This window comes from Mytilus californianus, unplaced genomic scaffold, assembly GCF_021869535.1.
Source record: "Mytilus californianus isolate M0D057914Y unplaced genomic scaffold, xbMytCali1.0.p SCAF_8, whole genome shotgun sequence".
Classification (NCBI taxonomy): Eukaryota; Metazoa; Mollusca; class Bivalvia; order Mytilida; family Mytilidae; genus Mytilus; species Mytilus californianus.
The window spans coordinates 68,337,045-68,351,441 of record NW_026262734.1 but is presented as its reverse complement, the minus strand read 5'-3'; the positions used below and the strand labels follow the sequence as shown (position 1 = coordinate 68,351,441).

At 30.7% G+C, this 14,397-nt stretch overlaps 1 protein-coding gene across 6 annotated transcripts in view; it reads left to right on the top strand.

Moving 5' to 3' along the window:
• Positions 1 to 14,397, top strand: part of LOC127712999 (small G protein signaling modulator 1-like) — a 361,281-nt gene that overhangs the window by 84,000 nt on the left and 262,884 nt on the right. For 5 of the 6 annotated variants that reach the window (XM_052219585.1, XM_052219583.1, XM_052219582.1 and 2 more), the window contains exons 19-24: positions 511 to 635; positions 1,242 to 1,324; positions 4,222 to 4,331; positions 4,662 to 4,758; positions 7,658 to 7,825; positions 9,239 to 13,844. In XM_052219585.1, the coding sequence (XP_052075545.1) occupies positions 511 to 635; positions 1,242 to 1,324; positions 4,222 to 4,331; positions 4,662 to 4,758; positions 7,658 to 7,825; positions 9,239 to 9,327 (672 nt within the window). In that variant the 3' untranslated portion in view covers positions 9,328 to 13,844. Of the gene's footprint in view, positions 1 to 510; positions 636 to 1,241; positions 1,325 to 4,221; positions 4,332 to 4,661; positions 4,759 to 7,657; positions 7,826 to 9,238; positions 13,845 to 14,397 lie in introns of those variants that run through there. The other variant, XR_007987360.1, reaches the window with a different exon arrangement.

Genomic DNA, 14,397 nt, shown 5'->3' with positions numbered 1-14,397 from the left:
ATGTAGTAAGGATGCTTTCCACCATAGGAGATCTATGTTGACCAGTAGATTTCAATTTTGGCTAAATCATGATGTTGGGTGACTGTCTCATTGTCATTTAAGCTTCATCTCCTTTTATTTGTAAAAAATGAGTAACAAAAAGATATGAGAACATACTAAGGAAGATATTAAAACCATAGGTTAAGAATAATCAGCCAAAGTCATGGTGTAAGGACAATGAAAAGAAAGACAACAGTTCACAAAACACTACACAAAAAACTAAAGCTGAGCATCATGAACTGCACCAACAACTAGACGGGAACTCATCTGCTGCTCAAGAAGTTTCAGCAGTTGCTGCTCCACTAGTTGTATCATCAAAATATATCAGTTAAGAACTTAATAGCTTCAATAGGTTGACAAGACACTAAAAACAAAATGTGATTTTATTATTAATCATTTAATTGTAAGAAATTAGTTTATCAGTCAATGTTTTTTCTGACCAGAAATAATGTTTGATCTTTTATGTTACAGCCCGCCATGTTAGATAGTGTTGCATTAAATCTACACAGAATTGACAAAGACGTACAGAGGTGTGATAGAAACTATTGGTATTTTACAATACCAAATCTTGATAAGCTACGCAATGTTATGTGCACGTAAGTATATTAGATAGTTTTTAAAATTTTGAAATACTTGAAATTCTTCTCATCTGACATGAGGTCTTGAAAATACAGAAAAGTTCTTTGGACACACAAGATTTTTAAAGTGTTATTTTCATTTTGAAGTAAATAAAGAATATTGCACAATGCTTTTAAGGGGTTCACTTTTTAACATTTGAGTTTTGTCTTCACAAAGTTTCAATTTGGCTCTTTTCTTGTTTCTGATTCTAATCTATCTTATGGATCAAATTTTAAGCAAAGGGATATTTCATGATTTTATCTTTAACACAGAATAAGCAAAAATAATTACTCTAAAAATGTTTTAATTTTACAGTACCAGGTACTTTGAAGTCTTATGGTATAAAAATACTTTGTATAGTTTTAGAGTTTACAAAAATTTTATATTGCTAAATTATTTTCCTTTATGTCAAGTGACATAAGAACAATTTTAAAGATTTTCAGTGATTTCCTCTTTCTAATAGCTTTAAAGGGCTATATAATGCAGTGAAACGAGTTTAAACCTAACTCCATGTGTGGGAACCTTAAAGATATGCTAGTTACAGGCCTGTGTAATTTCAAAGCTTTCTAAAATTTTATTTTCAGATATGTGTGGGAACATTTAGACATAGGCTATGTACAAGGGATGTGTGATCTAGTAGCACCACTTCTAGTGATATTTGACGATGGTATGTTACATAAATAATCAATGTAAACTTTTGTCTTTTAAATATTGAAAGGAAGTGGAAAACATCATTTACTTCAATTTAAATATTGTTTATGCCCCCGCTGTAGCGGAGGGGGCATTAAGTTTTACCCTTGTCCATCTGTATGTCCGTCCGTCCATCTGTATGTACGTCCCAAAATTGGTTTCCTTTCTCTAACTTTTGTTTGCTTTGACCAAATGTTATGAAACTTATACACAATGCTTATTACCACAAAACACAGATCATGTTTGAATTTTGGTGGCATCACTTTTACCTTTCTAGAGTTATACCCCTTTAGAAATGGAAAAATTACTGAATTTTTTATTTCCGTTCTCTAACTTTAGTTTGCCTCAACCAAATGTTATGAAACTTATACACAATGCTTCTTACCACAAAACACGGATCAAGTATGAATTTTGGTGGCATCACTTTTACGGTTCTAGAGTTATGCCCCTTTACAAATGGAAAAATGGCTGAATTTTTCGTTTCCGTTCTCTAACTTTAGTTTGCCTCAACTAATTGTTATGAAATGTATACACAATGCTTATTACCACAAAATTCAGATCAAGTACAAATTTGGGTAGCGTCACTTTTACAGTTCTTGAGTTGTGTCCTTTTATTACGTTATATGCAAGCGGGGGCATCATCTGTGTCCCATGGACACATTCCCCATTTATTTTCCATAAACTAAGCAGCAGTAGTCTGGTTTACAGTTTGAATATTTTTCTGTTAGTATTTGATATATTTGTAATTGAAACTATAGCAACAGAAGTAATATTTGGTTTATGTGAATTCTGTCTTTACTCTTTCTACCTTCTGTATGAACTGCAACTCAGATAATGTTGACTTTTTTTTTCTCTCTCTCTCTCTCTCTCTTTGGTTTTGGTGCACTCAAATGTATTCAGTTTACTAAACTTTCAGTCCCAAATGAACCTGGTGACAGTTATTTTAGATATACAATGTAGTTGTTGAAAATGGAGCCATTAAGAGACAAACAGATACAAAAAAATAAATCTACCACCATTAAAACAGACTTAAAATCCTATATATCTTTATAAAATTGCCATTAGTCTATTTATTTTCACTTGAGATTTTTATATTTGTGACTGCCATTCATGAATCTATCCTATAAATTTCCAATTTTGTCACTTAATTCAGTCTTTAGTGTCATATTTTGTTTAAGTTTAGCAAGAAGAGAAGAAAACACGTCAAATGAACCATACGTAAATTTGGAAGTTGAGTTTAATAAAAAATTTACAATTAATTATACACATCAAAAAAAAATCTGTGTTTTTAAACCAAGCATAGATATTGCTTTGTTAAGTTTTCTGAAATTAATTGTGTCATGATGCAAAGAAGTCATGACTGTGCATGCTTACCTTCACTCAACACACAAAAAAAAGAAAACTCCACATTTATTTGTATAATATAAAAAGAATAATTTTAAATAAGATAAACATTTTTGTCTGAAATTAAAAGCTGTATGCTGTATTTATACATTGTGTAATATTGCATAAAATGAAAGGAGAGGCTAACTGGTTCTTGAATGGTAAATTTTATCCAAGGGCTGAAATGTGATAAACATTTTTGTCTGAAATTAACAGCAGTATGTATTCAGTATGTATTCAGTTTACTAAACTTTAAGTCTCAAGTGAACATGTTAACAGTTATTTTAGATATACAATGTATTTGTTGAAAATGGTGCCATATAAGTGACAAACAGTTACTAAAAATTGAATCTTCACCCATTAAAACAGACTTAAAATCCTATTTATCTTTATAAAATTGCCATTAGTCTATTTATTTTCACTTGATATTTTTATATTTGTGCCTGCTATTCATGAATCTATCCTATAAATTTCCAATTTCGTCACTTAATTCAGTCTGTAGTGTCATATTTTGCTTAGAGAAAAAAACATGTCAAATGAACCATACGTAAATTTGGAAGATGATCTTCCTTCCAAGTTTCTAAGTTTAATAAAAAAATTATACTTAATTATACACATGAAACAAAAATTTGTGTTTTAAATCAGGCATAGATATTGCTTTGTTAAGTTTTCTGAAATTAATTGTGTAATGATGCAAAGAAGTCATGACTGTGCATGCTTACCTTCACTCAACACACAAAAAAAATAAGAAAACTCAGCATTTATTTGTATAATATAAAAAGAATAATTTTAAATAAGATAAACATTTTTATCTGAAATTAAAAGCTGTATGCTGTATTTATACATTGTGTAATATTGCATAAAATGAAAGGAGAGGCTAACTGGTTCTTGAATGGTAAATTTTATTTAAGGACTGAAATGTGATAAACATTTTTGTCTGAAATTGACAGCAGTGTGCTGTATTTACACTTTGTTCCTTTTTGCTTAAAATGACAAGAGAGGGTAACTGGTCCTTGAATGGTAAATTTTATTTAAGGACTGAAATGTGATAAACATTTTTGTCTGAAATTGACAGCAGTATGCTGTATTTACACTTTGTTCCTTTTTGCTTAAAATGACAAGAGAGGGTAACTGGTCCTTGAATGGTAAATTTTATTTAAGGACTGAAATGTGATAAACATTTTTGTCTGAAATTGACAGCAGTATGCTGTATTTACACTTTGTTCCTTTTTGCTTTAAATGACAAGAGAGGGTAACTGGTCCTTGAATGGTAAATTTTATTTAAGGACTGAAATGTGACAAACATTTTTGTCTGAAATTAACAGCAGTATGCCATATTTACACTTTGTTCCTTTTTGCTTAAAATGACAAGAGAGGGTAACTGGTCCTTGAATGGTAAATTTTGATTTCAGAATGGGAATGTTTAAAATTAATTTGGAATCTCTTTTGATTACAATCCTATTAAACATTGATATTAACCTTCACTTGCAGAGGCCATGGCATACAGTTGTTTTTGTGAACTAATGAAGAGGATGTCTTCCAACTTCCCCCATGGTGGGGCTATGGATACACATTTTGCTAATATGAGATCCTTAATACAGGTAAAAACTGACTTTTCTTTTAATAAATAGATATCTCTTTTCTCAAACACTTATGAGAAGTGATAGTTTTTAAAACGATTCTTTATATAAGTATAAAAAGTACATTTTTTGTTTATTCATTTGTTCATGTACTTTAAACCTCTTTGGGGTTTTTTGGTCACCATCTTGAAATGATGAGTTGTAATGTGTTAACTTTTGCAGGATATGTAAATGACAAAAAATCAAAAATAAGTAAAGAAGAATAAAAAATCATGTTTTATCAAAATTAACCTTGTGATATTCAACCATTTCCGAAATGTATCTTTTAATTCATTTATCTTTTTTCTTCAGATTCTTGATTCTGAATTATTTGAGCACATGCATCACCATGGAGACTATACACATTTTTATTTCTGTTACCGGTGGTTTCTTCTTGATTTTAAAAGAGGTAATAATGTTAAGAGATACAAGAACGTCTCTTTTGTTTGTATTATTTCATTTCTTTTCTTACAGAAGATTTAAATCAGAGAGGATTTTATTTTATTTAAGTGTATGTCTACATGAAAAAAAAATAACAACATATAAGTTTTAATGAAATGAAAGATACCAAGATTCTTTGGAGTCTAAAACATCTATTTGTGAAAAGATAAACATTTGGATTTATTCAGCATCTTGCCATAATATTATAAGGCATAATCAATTTTAAAAGATTAAACAAATTTGAAAAAAAATAGTTTTGCTTTCATAACAGGTTTTATCACAAAATACGTCATTAATTATCATATTTTTAAAATTTTACAGAGAAATTTTACTTTTAGATGTACATTGCTTGAATTGATCATATTTTACCAGTTGTTATATCATACAGTCAATTGTTTGGCCCCCCTGAATTAAGCTATATTAAAAATTATATGAGTGGAGAAGGGGCATTAAGATGTATTTTTGGCCCAAGAATGGCCATTATCATACCTGCTTTTTTTTAAAGTAAATTCTAGGATTATTCTTTGATGTGGAATTTTCATCAAAAGAGCTACGTAAAATTGTAATTTTGATGAATAGCTTGTCTTAGATACAATGTAAAAGAGAGGTGAAAGATACCAAAGGGACATTCAAACTCATAAGTCCAAAAATAAACTCACAGCGCCATGGGAAAAAACAAAAAAGACCAATAGACAAAACAACAGTATACAAAACACAACATAGAAAAATCAAAGACTGAATAACACAAACCCGACCGAGGAACATGGGATGATCTCAGATGCTCCAGAAGGGTTAGCAGATCCTGCTCCACCTTTCCTTTTGCTCATGTAAATACAAACCCGATGATAAGTCTAATTCGGTAGGTCACATTCGGTGTAAGATGTTATTTTACAGCTTACTGATTCTGTAATTATATTGAAGCATTGGTGTATAATGATATATTCTCGGTATGTTAATTTTTATAAACAGCTAACTGATTTTGTAATTTTATTGTAGAATTGGTGTACAATGATGTATTCTCAGTATGTTACTTTGTATAGACAGCTTACTGATCTTTAATTCTATTGTAGAATTGGTGTACGATGATGTGTTTTCAATATGTTAGTTTGTATAGACAGCTATCTGGTCTTTAATTCTATTGTAGAATTGGTGTACAATGATGTATTCTCAGTATGTTAGTTTTATAGACAGCCTACTGACCGTTAATTCTATTGTAGAATTGGTGTACGATGATGTATTCTCAGTATGTTAGTTTTTATAGACAGCCTACTGACCGTTAATTCTATTGTAGAATTGGTGTACGATGATGTATTCTCAGTATGTTAGTTTTTATAGACAGCTTACTGATCTTTAATTCTATTGTAGAATTGGTGTACAATGATGTATTCTCAGTATGTTAGTTTTTATAGACAGATTACTGATTTTGTAATTTTATTGTAGAATTGGTGTACAATGATGTATTCTCAGTATGACAGTTTTTATAGACAGCTTACTGATCTTTAATTCTATTGTAGAATTGGTGTACAATGATTACTCTCATTATGTTAGTTTGTATAGACAGATTACTGATCTTTAATTCTATTGTAGAATTGGTGTACAATGATTTATTCTCAGTATGTTAGTTTTTATAGACAGCTTACTGACCGTTAATTCTATTGTAGAATTGGTGTACGATGATAATTCTATTGTAGAATTGGTGTACAATGATGTATTCTCAGTATGTTAGTTTTTATAGACAGCTTACTGACCGTTAATTCTATTGTAGAATTGGTGTACGATGATAATTCTATTGTAGAATTGGTGTACAATGATGTATTCTCAGTATGTTAGTTTTTATAAAAAGCTTACTGATCTTTAATTCTATTGTAGAATTGGTGTACAATGATGTATTCTCAGTATGTTAGTTTTTATAGACAGCTTACTGATCTTTAATTCTAATGTAGAATTGGTGTACGATGATAATTCTATTGTAGAATTGGTGTACAATGATGTATTCTCAGTATGTTAGTTTTTATAAAAAGCTTACTGATCTTTAATTCTATTGTAGAATTGGTGTACAATGATGTATTCTCAGTATGTTAGTTTTTATAGACAGATTACTGATCTTTAATTCTAATGTAGAATTGGTGTACGATGATGTATTCTCAGTATGTTAGTTTTTATAGACAGCTTACTGATGTGAAATTCTATTGTAGAATTGGTGTACCATCATGTATTCTCAGTATGTTAGTTTTTATGTAGAATTGGTGTACGATGATGTGTTCTCAGTATGTTAATTTTTATAGACAGCTTACTGACCGTTAATTCTATTGTAGAATTGGTGTACGATGATAATTCTATTGTAGAATTGGTGTACAATGATGTATTCTCAGTATGTTAGTTTTTATAAAAAGCTTACTGATCTTTAATTCTATTGTAGAATTGGTGTACAATGATGTATTCTCAGTATGTTAGTTTTTATAGACAGCTTACTGATCTTTAATTCTAATGTAGAATTGGTGTACGATGATAATTCTATTGTAGAATTGGTGTACAATGATGTATTCTCAGTATGTTAGATTTTTATAAAAAAACTTACTGATCTTTAATTCTATTGTAGAATTGGTGTACAATGATGTATTCTCAGTATGTTAGTTTTTATAGACAGATTACTGATCTTTAATTCTAATGTAGAATTGGTGTACGATGATGTATTCTCAGTATGTTAGTTTTTATAGACAGCTTACTGATGTGAAATTCTATTGTAGAATTGGTGTACGATGATGTATTCTCAGTATGTTAGTTTTTATGTAGAATTGGTGTACGATGATGTGTTCTCAGTATGTTAATTTTTATAGACAGCTTACTGATTTTTAATTCTATTGTAGAATTGGTGTACGATGATGTGTTTTCAGTATGGGAGACTATATGGGCAGCTAAGTATATCAGCTCTCCACATTTTGTCCTGTTCATGTCTCTAGCTCTTGTTGAGTTCTACAGAGATATCATACTGGATAATAATATGGATTTCACAGATATAATCAAATTCTTTAATGGTGAGTTCATTAAAAAAATGCGGGCTTACTTGATATTCATACTGATAAAGTCAATATAAAAAAAAAAATGCCATTATTCTATATATATGCAATACTCACATGGCCACTCATATTTGAGTGTGAGTTGCCATGATTTCTAGATCAGCAAATTAAGAACTTGTTTAAGAAAACTCATCAAAGAAACCAGGCTTATTAAGAACAAAGGACATCTAGAGGTCAAACACAGTTTTCCACAACAGACAAGTTTCTATACAGTATGTCAATCTCGTATTTTCCCAGAGTCCAGAAAAGTTTGAATGAATTGAATTAAAAGTGACTATTTAAGGTCTACAATCAATACCAAATATCCCAAATGACAAAAAAAAATAGCAGTAAGATATGACTTAAAACAACCACTGACAAGGGTCCCGACTTGGAACTTGCATATAAAGTTGCAACTTGGTTACACCTTGTCTTTTGGGTTCTTGGTCCTCCCCTTTTAAATCTTGATCTGTGTAACAGTAAAAACAACATGACCTAGTCATAGACATGTAATCAAAATCAGTAGATGAAAGTATTAGTATTTATTACATTGGTTGCAATGAATTATCATGATTTCCCAGTGAAATAAAAACCAATAATTTCACATGTGAAATAAATCTGATAATTTCACTCCTCTGACGTGTCACTAATCCAACACTGAAGATGGAAACCATTTTTGTCTCGCCTTCAACGAAAGTCGGGAAAGCGAGACATGGAGATTGCTTTTCCAGCAAATGCTCAAGTTAGTTTGATAGGAACTACTTGTGATAGATCATTGATATTTAATATAAAGTTGCATTACTATCAGTACATATCAGTTTGATGACTATTTCGAGGCCCTGTCCCCTATGTAATGGTCCAGCAACTTTGAATTAATTAGTAATTTTCAATGTTAAGTTTTCTGCTTAAGTTAGTTTGATAGGAAGTACTTGTGATAGATCAATGATATTTAATATAAAGTTGCATTACTATCGGTACAAATCAGTTTGACGATTATTTCTAGGCCTTGCCCCCTAGGTCATGCTCCAGTGACTTTGAATTAATTAGCATTTTTCAATGTTAAGTTTTCTGCTTAAGTCAATTTGATATAACTACTTGTGATAGATCAATGATATTTTGTATAAAGTTGCATTACTATCAGTACATATCAGTTTGACGATTATTTTCAGGCCCTGCCTACTAGATAATGGTCTAGCGACTGAATTGATAAATCATGTTGCTGCCCATCAGATTGTCTTTTTCTGAATTTTATGCCGACAGTCGAGATATATCTCTGTGTCAACAGTTTATTTGGTTTTTTTTTCAAAAACTAATATTTTCAGTTTTATTTAACACCCCTACATTTTATTGTGTGAATTAATTAATGTGTGATATATTTTTTTTATTTTATAGAAATGGCTGAAAGACATAAAGCAAAGCAAATACTTAAGCTGGCAAGAGATTTGGTGCTGAAGTTACAAACTTTGATTGATAATAAATGACTGGAGTTCCCATAAACCATGTAGATGTAGTCATGATATGAACTAGTGAGAACAGATACACATAAATCATGAAAAGAATATTCTGCAGACCAAAGCATTCATCTAGATACCAGTATTTCCACTACGATTAGTTGTTAAATTCTTATTTAGATATAGGCTATTCATCTTGATATCTCAGTAACAAATAGAGAGACAGGACAGTACAATGTATATCTTGATATCTCAGTAACAAATAGAGAGACAGGACAGTACAATGTATATCTTGATATCTCAGTAACAAATAGAGAGATGGGACAGTACAATGTATACTAACATTACATATGGAAGTGTTGTGTGTACCAGTACTACATAGTACAAATGGTAGTGTAGTGTGTATTCCACTGTGTATGTGGATATGTATTATTAAAAGAAAATCACTTCTGTAAAGTGTATTTAACCTCAGATATTTTAGATGAAATTTTTTCAGGTCTAGAGTATTAAATATTATAGTTAAGGTTATATATAGGTTCATTAAGATGTGAAATTTTTACAAATGTATGCATATTTGGCCAAATATGATAGTGCTAGCAATGCAGGGCAGGGAGGGCGTTTTTCAATATTTTATGATCAAACAATGTGCTTCTCTTCTTTTTTAAGAGATGTGAAAATAAAGGTTATAGACTTTTTGAACAGCTAAAATTATTCTCTCAATAAAAGAAAATAAAACTGTCTGAGGTGTTCCAGATAGATATACTACTGTGCAATATTTTCCAGAAGTCTTATATATTCATCTTTTGTACTTACATAACAATTTGAGAGTATTTTGTATTATAATTAATATATACTGCATGTAAAAATTATGTCTACTGCAAATTGTTAACAATACTTCATTTCCTGACATGGCAATGTTCAAAATTTAAGCACAGAGTTAATTATTGTTACATGAGATTGGCAGATCTAGAATCTATTTCTCCAGGTAATTGTTTAAACCCTTTTCCAATTACAAAACTACTTTGAAGTAGTAAAAATGGCAGTTTGGTGTGCAAGACTTTTAGTACTATAGTTTAAATGGCAGTTTTTACCCATTTTATAATGGGGTATAAAATTCACAAAGTCAGGTGATTGTTTTAATTTTACTTGTTAAGTAGCAAAAAAGTTGAATCAATAATTTGATAGACAAGAATAATACAAATAAATTTATTTGGTACACATATAGCTCAATACACCAATTAAATAACCACAGTTTATTAACGTTAAGGTCACATGACAAAGATAGAGGTATTTATTTATACAGCTAATAGACATTTTTTTATTCAGTCACAAGCTGCCAATTTGTATTTTTTCACTTTTACATGTATTCCAATAAGATTTTAGATCAGTCGAGACATGATTTACTTGAGACATTATTTACTTGAGACATGATTTACTTGAGACATTATTTACTTGATACTTTATACAATAGTTGAGAGATGCTAGTCATATACCTGAGATGCAATATTATATATATAGTACACAAAGTATTATAATAGTGGCATTCAATGCAATTGTTTATAGAAATGCTTTTATTAGTCAGTAATTTTAACTTAAACATTGTTTAATTGTATTTGAAGGTTTAGCTAACTGCCATAATGACTTTCTTTCTTACTTTAATTTACTACGCAATGATACAGTGAAGATTGATATATTTTTTATTAAATTGGATTTCGTTTATTTTAAATCTCAACAAATTTAAAGAAATTCTGAGCTTGATTAGAAGTAGGATAATGTATAACTTTAAGGAAGGGAGAGTATTTGAATTGTCAAGAAGGAAAAAAATACAGAAGAAAAGAAGGGAATTGAGGTTACATGTACCTATTTATATCTTATTTTTACCAAATTATTATCAAAATGTCCTGATAGGATATTAAAAATCATTTCAACACTGACACTTTCTAAAAATAACATATGTGGACTAATCACAAGAAACTTTTTGTGCCATATCCGACATGGTCGACTTTTAGAGACATCACGATAGAACTTTTAGAGGAAAGCAAGAAAATAATTGCATTTTGACCAATGAAGAACTGAGATCAAACTTACCACAAGTTGGTTGAAAAAGAAATAAACAACTGGTCGGGAAAAGGGTAATTTGACTAAGAATAAGAGAAATTTCTTTACTAGATCCTTAAAATCCTACTTAAATCAAGATCAGAAATTTCTATATACTTGTCAAGATTAAAAATGATATTTTTATCTTAAATTTAAAGATAAATTAGCTGTTTATTGTTTCAAGTCATTATTGCAGATAGCTACATACATATGTATTTTTATTTTATATAATTGGTTTGTATTGTTGAATTTTAGGAGGTTGTTTGACTTTTGCCAAATGTTTTGTTGTAACTAAATATGTACAGAGCCTCTATATTTTGAAAATTATCATTATCATTTGTACAAAACTCATCTAAATGACTTGTATAATGTATCTGTGATTTTATAGTTAATAGTTTTCGTATACCCAATCTGATTCTTGTTAACTCCTATTATCTTGTAGTATGTAAGCCATTTACCAATACCCATACCACAGGATTTTTGTATAAAGAAAAACAAATTGTACAATTGATTAGCTTCAGTTGTAGAAAATGGCCTTCTATTTAGTTTCTTTCATGATTAGGGAGGAACAAATTTAAAAATCACTGTAGGAGTAAACAAAACAATTTGCTAGTCAATAAAAAATGCTGGTAAGTTGGAAAGATTTTTTAGAATTCCTTTTATAAGATAATTACAGTTATAAGTCTCTGATGTATGTGATTTTAACTAAAGATTTTTTTTTAAAACTACATTTTGCAATCTTGAAGTTCTTTATTTGTTAAGAATATTATTTAAGTGATGTATATACTTTATTTACAATTTCTGTGATAATGATCTGAAATCCACTTATACAACAATTATAAGTTTCTCCACAATTGAATTGAAATATCATATTTTCCCATATGATATTTATCATCTAAATAAAAAAAACATTTGTTATCATAACACAAAAGTGATAAGTTCCCAAACATAAAAAGGTCAACATTAAGGACCTGTTGAAGCAAAGTCATGGAAGTCACAAATTGTTGTTATAAGACCGCAAAAAAATTTTGTGGTCATATATTGGTATGACGTTGGCGTCGTCGTCCGAAGACACACTGGTTTTCCCACTCTAATTTTAGTTTAAGTGAATGGATCTCTATGAAATTTTACCATAAGGTTCAATACCACAAAAGGAAGGTTGGGATTGATTTTGGGGGTTATGGTACCAACAGTTAAGGAATTAGGGGCCAAAAAGGGATCAAAAATAAGCATTTTTGTAACTTCCAGATATAACTTGTGTGTTAGTGTATGGATCTCTCTGACATTGTACCACAAGGTTTCATATCACAAAGGGAATGCTGGGATTGATTTTGGGGGTAATTTTCTCAAAATTTTAGGAATTAGGTGCCAAAAAAGGGGCAAAAAATAGCATTTTTCTAGTTTCAGGACAATAACTTGTGTGTAAGTGTATGGATCTTTATGAAATTGTACTACAAGGTTCCATATCACAAAGGGAGAGCTGGAATTGAGTTTGGGGGTAATTGCCCAAAATATTGAGGTATAAGGGGCCAAAAAGGGGCCAAAAATAAGCATTTTTCTAGTTTCCAGACAATAACTTGTGTTCAAGTGAATGGATCTCTCTGAAATTGTACTGCAAGGTACCATACCACAAATGGAAGGCTGGGATTGATTTTGGGGGTAATTGCCTCAAAATTTTAGGAATTAGTGGCCAAAAAGGGGCAAAAAACAAGCATTTTTCTAGTTTCAGGACAATAACTTGTGTGTAAGTGTATGGATCTTTATGAAATTGTACTACAAGGTTCCATGTCACAAAGGGAGAGCTGGAATTGAGTTTGGGGGTAATTGCCCAAAATATTGAGGTATAAGGGGCCAAAAAAGGGCCAAAAATAAGCATTTTTCTAGTTTCCAGACAATAACTTGTGTTCAAGTGTATGGATCTCTCTGAAATTGTACTGCAAGGTACCATACCACAAATGGAAGGCTGGGATTGATTTTGGGGGTAATTGCCTCAAAATTTTAGGAATTAGTGGCCAAAAAGGGGCAAAAAACAAGCATTTTTCTAGTTTCAGGACAATAACTTGTGTGTAAGTGTATGGATCTTTATGAAATTGTACTACAAGGTTCCATATCACAAAGGGAAAGCTGGGTTTGAGTTTGGGGGTAATTGCCCTAAACGTTTAGGAATTTGGGGCCAAAAAGGGGCAAAAAACAAGCATTTTTCTAGTTTCCAGACAATAACTTGTGTTCAAGTGAATGGATCTCTCTGAAATTGTACTGCAAGGTACCATACCACAAAAGGGAAGGCTGGGATTGAGTTTGGGGGTGATGAATCATAAGGGGGTTCAAAAAATTTGGGGGAGGGATTTTTTTTTTCCTTTTTTTCCTTTTTTTTTCTTTAAAATTTTCCATTTTAAATTGGTTATTTCTGATTTATATATAAAAGCAAATAATAATAATATGGTTTGAATAGGTAAATTAAAATTTTTTAAGTTCCTAGACCACATTCATTCTGTGTCAGAAACCTATGCTGTGTCAAATATTTAATCACAATCCAAATTCAGTGCTGTATCAAGCTTGAATGTTGTGTCCATACTTGCCCCAACTGTTCAGGGTTCGACCTCTGCGGTCGTATCAAGCTGCGTCCAGTGGAGCATTTTATTTTTGTATAGCCACCATGGCAAATTATGTATAGGCCAAGGCCATAAGTTTTTCATTAATAGATATCCTTTATGTATTAAAGAAAAGCAAGTGGTTCTTTCAAATGGATTCTTGTTTCATAGAAATAATTCAGTTGCTATATTTTGCTGCTTGATTGTGGCTTCATTAATGTCTGGACACCTAGTCAAAGAAGAATTATCAATCATTATGAATGTAAAATGGATTTACCCATCTAGGTAGCATTGAGATGTTGGCAGATTGGGTCTCTCCCAGAGAGTACAAAATAAAATTGAGAATTCATGACACCTTTTCTACTTTTATAAAGAGTTCAGGCCTTCACTAGTAGAAGAGATCGATTATGTG